General features: G+C 34.6%; 1 protein-coding gene across 1 annotated transcript; it reads left to right on the top strand.

Moving 5' to 3' along the window:
• Positions 1 to 1,969: 1,969 nt before the first annotated feature.
• Positions 1,970 to 7,050, top strand: LOC132296088 (uncharacterized). The gene is made up of 2 exons (XM_059794327.1): positions 1,970 to 2,152; positions 6,172 to 7,050. Exons 1-2 carry the CDS (start codon positions 1,970 to 1,972, stop codon positions 7,048 to 7,050), a joined length of 1,062 nt encoding a protein of 353 aa, XP_059650310.1.
• Positions 7,051 to 11,503: the final 4,453 nt, after the last annotated feature.

Genomic DNA, 11,503 nt, shown 5'->3' on the forward strand with positions numbered 1-11,503 from the left:
AAAATCTTTAAAAATGATTCTCCTTAGTCAGCTTGTTTGATGGACACACTTTTGAAATATATGGATTCAATTAATTCCCCTATCTCTCACTTCACACACAGGAAGTTTTAGAGTTTGTAAATTTTCATGACACCGTCTTCAATGAATCTTACGAATTTGTCATATGATAGATTATGGAGTGTTTAAGAGGTTTCATAAAATTATTTTTGACTAAGGCTCGTTTATTTGGGTGTAAAATATTTTTTTATTTTCTGATATTTGGTTGTCATAAAATATTTACGAAAATATTAAAATCTATTGAATATAACTTACGCATCAATTTTCAATAAGTTATTTTATTCGTCCCGTCCGATGGACTCAACTTCAACCTCGACCTAGACCTCTGCCAAACACTGAATAAGTAAAAATAAAAATATATTTTACCTAAAAAAATAAATTTTTTCCCAAAAAAAATATTTTACGCCGAAACAAACGTAGCCTAAATAAAAAAGTTATTCCCCAATCTATATAAAGATTTCCAATTAAATTTTGAGCAAAAATGGTCACATGAAACCTGCTGAAAAAAAAAAAAGAAAAAAAAGAAAAGAAAAACAAATAGACATATAATTGAAAATTTTATGAATATTTGTTTAATGTAGTATTGAAATTCAAGAAAATTCTTTTAAAATTAGTTGAGCTAACCAATTTAAAGGCTTACCCAATTGAAGCTACAAAATTTTTGTTGACTTATTATTAGAGTTTCTACTATTTACAAAATAGTTATTAATAAAAAATAACACCTTACCGACTCTCAAATTCAAATTTATTTTTTTAAAGTGTAAAAAGTGGGTACTTTGCGATTTAACTCAAAAGTCTAAATTATTAGGTGGGACTGATAGTCAACCTATAAATATTATATGTGGACTCATTCATTATATTGAGAAAAAGGAATTGGACTCAAATCTATTTTTACTACCATAATAGAGAGTTAGGACTTTATCCTTATTTCAAACAGGGACTCAATAAGGCTTCCAATCAGACCCAATATGGCTCCAGCAACGTTTAATTGGATTTGAGTTTTATTCTTATATTTCATTTATGGTTTGATTGGATTCATTTTTTAATTTATGAGCGGGTTTTATTCTTATAAAAAATTGTGAGCGTCTATCATCTTAAATCTCGGTGCAGAATTTGTAAATCTAAAATCTATTACATAATTTTATTTAAAGACCATGTCCGTAAAATATAAGAAGAAAGATGCCATTTTTGAATTTGTATTCTTCTAGTTTAATGTGCGATATTGATGAACAATTGTGTATCTCTGATCAATTTGATGTTTTTGACATGCATGACAAATTATAGCCAGACAATTCAACTGTTATATTGTTGAAATATGAATCATGCAAATGTTAACACTAATATTCATCCCAACTTATTATATTGTTGTTGTTGCTGTTACTTTGCGATTAATCTAAAGATGGACTCCCAAGGGAAAAAAAAAAAAAAAAACATTATAATGGACTATTCAAAGACCATCTCCTATGCAAACTGTCATTTTTGCATGTCAAATCTATATTTTGAGATAAGCTATAGTGTCAAAATGTTATATTTTAGCAATTCTACTCCAATGGGGTGCATTTCATTTAAAATGCGGTTATATTTTAGCAATTCTGCTCTAATGGGGTGCATTTCATTTAAAATGCGGTTATATTTTAGCAATTCTGCTCTAATGGGGTGCATTTCATTTAAAATGTTATTTTTTGACACAATTATCATTATTTTTCAACTACCATTTCCAACTACCAATTTTCAACCATTTTTTTTTTCTTTTTTGTGAGTGTTTGTATTTTATTTAGCTTATTTGCCTTATTAAAAATAAATAAAAATAATAATAATCATCAAATCCAAGTGAGTCTTGAAATTTAGACAGCTTTTGGATTCACATACATACATACATATATATATATAAACACATACATGTATACCAACAATGGCATATATATACACACAAGCACAACCCAACACCAAAGTTTTCTTGGTGACGAGCTCTTGGACAGCAAAGGAAACGACGGCAGTGATGTTGGATCGGCGAGGCATTGTGGTGACGAGCTCTCGGGCAGCGATGGCACTGATGTCGGACCGGCGAGGCACCAAAGTTTTTTTGAAATTGGAGGTATGTCGATGAAGTTTTTTAGAGAGAGAAAGGGGAAATTCTGAAATTCATCGTCACCGTCGGCATGTCAGACTACAACAAAGCATAACAAATATATATCAACCTAAAAACCCAAACTCCCAATTTCAGATTTTTAAGAATCCAAACCCCCCACATATATACACGAGGGAAGAGAAAGGCTTACCCGAGTGAAGATCCAAGAGATAGAGAGGAAAATCCAAGATGGGAAAGATAGAGAAAGGACAGATAGAGAGGAAAATCCAAACCCTCCACATATATACATGAGGGATGCGGGAGAGAAGAAAGAAGGAAGACAAAATTTGGCAAAGTTATAAAGTTATATTTTAGCAACTCATTTGACAGTTTATTGGAGAGTCTATTTTAAACTTACCCATTATATTTTGAAATTGACAGCCTATTTAACACACCATTGTAGTTGCTCTAATGATATTGAATGACCTCAATGCTATTTACAACTGAAGAGAATAAAAAAAAAATTACAATTAGAATAATGATAAGGCATACAAAAGACCTATAACATCATTTCACACGTACATAAGTTTATTCGAACGTGTCCGACTCTTAAACATAAAAAGGTCGTATGGCAAAATTTTTATTATATAAATTTCATAAAATTCTATTTCAAATTGTAGGGTCGGCGTCTCAATATTTGTATATTAATATATTATCATAACATAAAGATATAAAACTTATGAAGAAAGTCTTGAAAATAGACCTCATGATGGTATTTCTTTCCAAATAATTATAATATACCGTATAAAATGGACGGGACAACTACTCTATTTTTAATTTATTTATTTTTCCTCCGGACGCCTTATTGAAATGGCCGGCCAGGAAGCTGGAAGGATATGTCTGCCAGATACACCTGTTCCACATATGCCTCTCTCTCGGAAGTGTTCAGTGTTTTACTAGTGATATTGTCGGCTATTATTTTAACAAATCGCATGATCTGGTGGGTGGCTTCAATTAACAATTAATATAATCTATTTATGCAACGTAAGTATGTGATTAATTAATTAACCCTTAAATTATGCTAACTTTACATAATTCCAAACTTCCAAATACATCCTGTTCTCTCTTTTTCTTGGATGTCCTATTCTTCACCTATCAGGACGGAATATATTATGTAATAATTTAGGGAATGGATCATCTCAAGGGAATTCCTCTCTTAGCATCTCTAAGGATTTAATCATATTGCTGTTATAGCGCCACATTACCATTCTACCATTTCCACATTAATTTACCAAAACTTAATTAAATATAATATCTTTTGGATTCCATGATAATAATTACGGCTGATTTTCCATCATGCTCATTTTACTTTTTAGCGCTAAAATTTCCATACACGACTCCATAGGTCCATAACTGACCTCTTCTTCTCTCTAGACGACTGCACAACAGAGACTCCATAGTAAAGATCCACGGATGTTGCTATTTGACTCGGATCCTTGCCGCTTATATGCGTGAGGTGAGGCAGAAGGCGACGTGTTAGTTTGGTGCGGCAGAGGCAGTTTGGTGGAGGGCGCTGTTTCTCTCTCTAGTTGTTGGGTATGTATATATGCTTGTATGTACATTCGCATACACACGTTTGCCTTTTTAATTAAAATTGGTGCTAATATTGTTTTGCTTATATAATAATTTAATAAATACATATAAAATAAATATTATATTTCTGTTACAAATAAATAAATATTTTGTAACAGAAATATTTTTTCTATATCATACATTTAATTTGATGTTGATGATACTATTAAGGTTAGTTGTTGTGTTTTAAAATATTTTCCTAATCCGTGATTAAGGATTCCAAAAGATATCATATTTAATTAAGTTTTGGTAAATTAATGTGGGAATAGTAAGATGGTGGTGTGGCGCTATAACAGTCATTGGATTAAATCCTTGGAGATGCTAGGAGAGAAATTTTCTTGGAGAGGATCCATTCAAATAATTTAACAGCACCTATTGTGACGATTTAACACGGTTTTGACTTGATACAGCGCTAAAATGGAATACACAGTATTTTTGCCCATTCACAACTGAGCAACACACAAACATGTACCTTTAAAACAAAAACGCACACACACGCACAAACATGTGTACCTTTAAAACAAAAAAACACACAAACATGTAATTACCACTTACTTACGAGAGGCACAAAAAAATAAAAATAAATAAATAAAATAACACACATGTATATGCATGTAAAAAAACGAATTTTATACCAGGAGAAAAATGGAAAAGATATACTTACATAATAGCATTAACCAAGTCCTGAGAAAGATTTGCTTGGGATGTTGGTTTGTTTTCCCGAGAGAGAAAGGGTGTGTGTAGATTTTGAAAAAAAAAAAAAAAAAAAATCCTTACAAGAGCTTTGTTTTTCTACGGCGTAAATGGGTAAAAATGTTTTATTAAAATAAAATTTATTTTGGATTCCCAAAACTCCTGACTGACTCTATTAATGGACTTGGTGTCATAATTATTGGCTGCCAATTAAATTAAATATTGTATTTGTTAACAAGGTAAGAGGTAAAACTCAGTGAAGCTGTTTAGAAATTGAAACCATTATTAAGCGCTTGAGCCCTGGTCTGATCAGTAGTCATACATATAGAAAAAGGACTAGTCTAGACTCTAGCGCACTCTATTCAGCTATAAGCTTGTTAAATAAAAGCTCTGGATTTGGTCCATGATCTCCTTTCCTGTCATGCAACTTATCATCTCAAATAACCGAATGGAGACCATCATTTAAGCAGCCCAATTTGTATTCCCTATCCCTAAATAGTTAAAGAACATTATACTTATCAATATATATATACATTCATATTTTAAGTTACACTGAGAACGAAAGCAAATTTGAGAGTGGGAGCGTAAGTGTAGCAGAATTAAGTAATAAGGAACATAAAAATAGGAACGCGCTTAGAACGTGGGAGCGACACCCATTAAAAAGGATTGTGTACTTAGATTCACACACTCACATATCAGGAAAGCATAATTAGACCACTTGATAATAAATTGAATTTATATAGGGATGATAAAATAACGTTTTGGGCCGTGCACAAACAATCTCAGTAATTGATCACCCTTGCTCCCATATTGCTTATAGGAATTGTCACCAACACGATTGCCCAAAATTGGCCATGCCTTATCTATCATTGCTATGGATGAGGTTGGACGTGGAGATCACGAGTCTATCTTATTCATTTTTTAAAAAAGAAAAATGTAACAAAATTAACCCCCACTCAAATTCAATGTTAATTAGCCCTAGAATAGGGAAGGTTTTACTTATAGCAAGATTTTATTAGCAGCAAAATGCAATTACAACAAGGAGCCACATCCATTTACTTAGTATAGAACTTTGACAGTCATGAATAAATTGAAAGAGATTTAATTATCATACCATATGCGGGAAAAATTGTGTTTTTTATGAAAACAATAGAAAAATCCAAATCACAATTATTCTTGGCTTTTTACCTGCATATTGGGTGGCATAATTGAATGACACAATTTGCAAAGGAACTGTGAGTTACTCTGTTGATCATTTTCTGTTTTGTACAAAGCTGACGGGATAATAAATAAATAAATAAATAAATAATAAAAGAGACTCTCACACCACCGATTAGAATTGTCCCTAAAAAATGAAACTTTTTTAGAGCAGTATCACAATTTGCTATGTGACGAAAACAATAGATGAGTTCGTTACTTCAAGAATTTTCTGGATATAGGAAGAATCACCAACATCAACATTAAGCCGAACCAAATTAGGTGATATATATATTTAGTTTAGGAAATCAGTTTGAAATTGAAGTTCCATGAATAATTGTTGGATTCGGTGAGAATAGAGGTGTATAGTAATGATGGATCCTGTAATCTTAATTAGCAATTGTTCTTGGCATCAATTCACTGAAATACAGAAAAAAAAAAATGAACACATTAAAATTCTACAACCATTCACAGAAATACAAAAAAGTAAACAAAATATTAAACTTCTACAACACAAAATGTAGCATATCTTTTCGGCTTCCGCTTCCGAGATCGATCTCAAGATTGAGATCGAGATCGAGATCGAGACCCATCCCGAGATCGAGATCGATTCTGCAAATGCTCCCGCTCTTGATCCCGACCCCGAGATCCATCCAGAGATCAAGATCGAGATCGAGACCCATCCCGAGATTGCTCCCGATCCCGACCCCGAGATCCATCCCGAGATCGATCCCGCAAACACTCCCGCTCTAGCTGTAGCTCTCGATCCTGACCCCGACCCCGAGATTGATCCCGCAAACGCTTCCACTCCGTCTCCAGCTTCCAATCGGGCTGTCGCTCCCGAGATCGAGATCCATCCCGAGATCGAGATCGAGATCGAGATCCATCCCGCAAACGCTCCTGCTCCAACTCCTGATCCCGACCCCGAGATCGAGACCCATCCTGAGATCGAGATCGAGATCCATCCCGAGATTGATCCCACAAACGCTCCAGCTCCAGCTCCAGCTCCAGCTCCCGACCCCGACCTCGAGATCCATCCTGAGATCGAGATCGAGACCCATCTCGAGATCGCTCCCGATCACGACCCCGAGATCGAGATTGATACCCATCCCGAGATCGAGATCGAGATCGAAATCCATCTCGAGATCGATCCCTCAAACACTCCCGCTTTAGCTGCAGCTCTTGATCCTGATCCCGACCCCGAGATCGAGATCAAGATCCATCTCGCAAAAGCTCCCGCTCCAGCTCCTGATCTCGACCTCGAGATTGAGACCCATCCTGAGATCGAGATCGAGATCCATCCCGAGATCGATCCTGCTCCAGCTCCAACTCCAGCTCCCGATCCCTACCTCGATATTCATCCCGAGTTCAAGATCGAGACCCATCCCGAGATCGAGATCTAGATCCATCCCGAGATCGAGATCCATCTAGAGATCGAGATCGAGACCCATCTCGAGATCGAGATCCATCCCGCAAACGCTCCCGCTCTAGCTCCTGATCCCAACCCCGAGATCGATCCTGCAAACACTCCCGCTCCAGTTGCAGCTCCCGATCCCGACCCCGAGGTCGATCCCGCAAACCCTCCCGCTCAAGCTTCCGATCCTGACCACGAGATCGATCCCGCAAACGCTCCCGCTCCAGCTCCCTACCCCGAGATCGATCCCGCAAACGCACCCACTTCCGGAACCGGATTATGTGAGCTCTAACATTATGAACGCACTTACTAATGAAATCGTAGTTTCACTTTGTCCCGTGACGGATAAACACTGCAGACAGAAATACGACCAGAATGGATAAAACCGCCGACGAACGTGAGAATTCTGAATACATGGCACAAAATAGTAGCAGGATCGCGCTTATAATTGAAACCATGGAGAAACAGAGCAAAATCCGTTTGTGATGGATAAACAGTACACTAAATGAACACGAAAAGGCGATCAAAATGGATATAACGAACCCCTTGAAGATAGATCTGACGCCTTTAAAGATTATTGGAACTCGAGTTTTATCATTGTTCTTTGATGGGGTGAAGGCTCGTGAATCCCAGGGGAACATGAGACTGGCTTTCTTTCCATAGATCTTGGCTCGTCAATCTCAGGGGAACAAGAGATTTGGTTTTTTTTTTTTTTTTCACTGATCTTGTTTTGAACCACCAAGGGAAATTTGATTATTGGTTATAAGTCATTTTAGAAAGTATAAAAAATTCAAATATTTTTTGAAGAAACCTATGCCAACAAACTTCGAGAAAGAGCTAACAATCGTCAATATCTTAATGTCAAAGTCTTCATCTACCATCGCATCAAATTTACTGGGAAGCTGCCTTTGATCGTAATCTTTTTTGGGACGTCAATTTAAAAAGAAGAAGAGTCCAATCATTTAAAAAGTTGACGTTTAAATAAAATTAAAAAAAAAAAAAGAAAAAAGAAAAAGAAAAACAAGAATCTTGTAACCCAATCATATTTCCTCTAACTCTCAAACTGCATAATGAGAGTTCGGCCTAAACTAGGAATGGAAATTTGTACCGCCCAGTTGGAGTTCCGTTCAATTTTTGTAATTTGAGAGTGAATTTGTACAAAATCCAATTTGTTTTCTTAACTCGCAGTTTCCATACTAATTCACTTTATACAGCTAAATTAGTTACCATACAAGTTATATGACACACCTATATTATCATATATGCTTTAATTACTTACACTATAAGTCTATTTAGAGTAATGCTACTATAAGGACTAAACGAGGATTATATAGTTAAACTTTCATTCAAAAATTTAATGTTAACAAATCACACGAGTTGGTCAAAGTTAAAAATGTAATTTAGACAAGAAAAAGAGTGTACAATTTTGACCTACAAATGTGATAAATTGTTAATGAATTTTTGAACAAAATTTTAATTATATAATTCTCTTTTAGTCCCCTTTCAAGTGGTTGGGTTCATGCTTCAATATTGCTACATAATCATAACAAAAAAAGGAAGAGAAAATCTCACGAGGAAGACCTCATAGTAGCATTACTCTACTAAATATATACATTAATTACTTAAACTCCTGTTGGCCCACGTGTATGGCATTGCTATATATAGATATATATATACACACTAATTGTACATGTTTGAAAGTACGCCAGTAAAAAACTTTCCAAGTGGAGAATATTACAAATAAACAAGCACTAATTAAGCAATGCATCTATTAGGGAAAAAAGTTACTTATTTATTACATATATCATTAATGGAATAAATATTAATGAATATATTTGCATATAGATTTACATAAATAAAAAATAAAAAATTTATATGTTATTAACTGATATAATTCTATTTAAACCTAGACATACTTGCTTTCAAAAAATTTAGACTTTGACATTTTCACGCTCTCACCCTCGCTTTCGCTCCTTCCACTCGCTCTGTGTGACTTAGGTTCCATTCCTAATGACACGGGTATGGGAACTATTTATGTACCGCATGGGCCTACGGCTATGGATTTAGATTTTAAACCCGTCACAAGTTACGGGATGGGTATGGGTTTTGAGAAACATTCGTTCCGCCCACTCTTTATAATTTATTTTAAAAAATATTATATATATATATATATATATATATATATATTTGTTATAGATGTATATGTATAATTATTTACATTGTATAGAATTTATAAATCTTATCAATTAATTTATATAGATAAAAAAAAAAAAAAAAAAAACACCCGTAAATGTGGCGGGGTGAGTTGGGCGGACACGAGTACACTCATTTCTTAACATGGCGGGTATGGATTGCGAAATTAAAATGTATGGGACATGTATGATTTTGTTGATAATTAAATGGAACGGATATGGATTTAGGCAAACTTGCTCCATACTTGCTCGTTGCCATCCCTCCCCAAGCCTCCTGATTCTCTCTCTTCCTTCTAAGACCAATCATGCGGACGTCAATCATGTCATGCATTCGTGAATGTGCATAACAAAAATACAGTCACGTGAAAACTAAACAAGATATATGTTTGGTAAGCAAGAAAATGAAGAAAAACAAAGTAAGCCAAAATTTTGAGCCTTAAAAGAAGTTAATACCAACCAAGATTTCATTTTATTGTAATTTATCATCTTTAGATATTTAGTTCATTGTAGCCACTTCAACTAAAAAGTAAGTCAGATCATTTAAAGGGTTGAGTTAAAATAATAATAATAATAATAATAATAATGCTAAAACGCTGCCTTAAAATTTTTAGAGCAAATTCTCTCTCCCCTAACCTCCTTATTCTCTCTCTTCCTTCTCTCTCTATGTCCACAAGAAACCATAATAAGGCAGAAAGATTGCCGCTGGATCCACTAAAAACCAAACTTAGCAGAGAAGGGCTAACATCTGTATGTCAAAGTCTTCACCAACCATGGCATGAAATTTCCTGGAAGCTGCCTTTGATCTTATTTCTTTTTGTACTGGGCCTACTGGCCTGTATCTTTAAACTAAAAGGATATAGATCAGGGAGCTTAATTATACTTGTATTAGTCTCAATTTAGTCCATCTTTTTTGGAATACCCTAAAATATTTGCACACTTATTAAATTTAAATAAAATATTTTAAATTATTTCACAGTTACTCTTAATTTTTTTGAAAAATCCAAACTTAATTGTATATACTATTTAAAAAATTTTAAAAATAAAACTTAGTAGTTTTCTGAGAAAACAATGCTTTGAATGGCATATCTCTTAAAAACTCTGCTGTGAAGATGCACAGACACTGTGAGTAAAATTATTTTGAAAAGTATAAAAAATCTAAATATTTTTTAAAAAAGTATGCCAACATCTTGGAGAGAGCAATTATAAAATAAGGATCGAAAAGAAGTTTATGAGAACAAAGAGAAATATAAATGACAAGAAAAAATAAATAAAATAAGATAATACACACATAAATGAGACAAGAATTTACGTGGTTCGGCTATGCGTACGTCCACGGGGAAAAGACAGATCAATATTTCACTATAGAAATAAAAAGATACAAGGCTAAGTGGCTCATACCCAAAACCCAAATTACACCCAAACTCTCACACACTTTACTTTTCTTTACTAAGCAAATTCATACTCAATTGTTGGATGATTTTTGGATGCTTCAACACCATGGAGAGCAAGGCTATTAATAGCCAAAAAATGGGTTGCCAAAACAATGTTTGCTGATCACCTCAGAGGCTGCTTTAACTTGGTGACCATGCATGGATAGCTAGCACACAAAGAAAACATCTCCATAGCTTGCTGATTAAGCACCTTGGAGGACAAGCTGATGATGTCATGCGTGATGTTGTGGTGCTGATGTAAAAGGGGATGAAATTGAGCCACAATATTCAACAAATCTCCACCTTAGCGAAAATTCAAATGAGCCACTATATCTCTGCAAAACAAGCTGTCTTCTCCACAAAGCCCCTAAGGGCAATTTCAACATTTGAGAATACCAACCAAGTCCAAGTAATAATTGAACTTGAGAGCCGGAATAGACTTTGTTATCATATCCGCCGAATTTTCAGCTGTGCCAATTTTCTACATTGTAGTAATTCCTTCTGATATGACATCCCGAATAAAATGATATCTGACATTAATGTGTTTGGTTCTTTGGTGATATATTTGATTTTTGGTCAAATATATCGCACTCTGACTATCACAATAAATAACTGTTAAACTTTGCTACAAACCCAAATCACTAACCAAACCTCTCAACCAAATGACTTCCTTCACTACTTCAGTGGCCGCTATATATTCTACTTCTGTAGTAGAGAGAACAACTGTGGATTGCAAAGTTGCTTTCCAACTAACTGCACAACCTGAGAGAGTAAAAACGTATCATGTCAGAGATCTTTTTCTGTCTAAATCACCAGCATA

Source organism: Cornus florida, unplaced genomic scaffold (assembly GCF_030987335.1).
Source record: "Cornus florida cultivar Cherokee Brave unplaced genomic scaffold, ASM3098733v1 CherokeeBrave_3.0.0_Hap2_Chr02, whole genome shotgun sequence".
NCBI classification, from domain to species: domain Eukaryota; kingdom Viridiplantae; phylum Streptophyta; class Magnoliopsida; order Cornales; family Cornaceae; genus Cornus; species Cornus florida.

What these genes read in the sequence shown, in the direction of transcription:
- LOC132296088 (XM_059794327.1), top strand. Translation starts at nt 1,970, where the DNA reads ATGGCATATATATACACACAAGCACAACCCAACACCAAAGTTTTCTTG. An exon ending in AAGTTTTTTTGAAATTGGAG is followed by an intron (nt 2,153 to 6,171) that starts GTATGTCGATGA and finishes CACAAAATGTAG; the next exon opens with CATATCTTTTCGGCTTCCGC.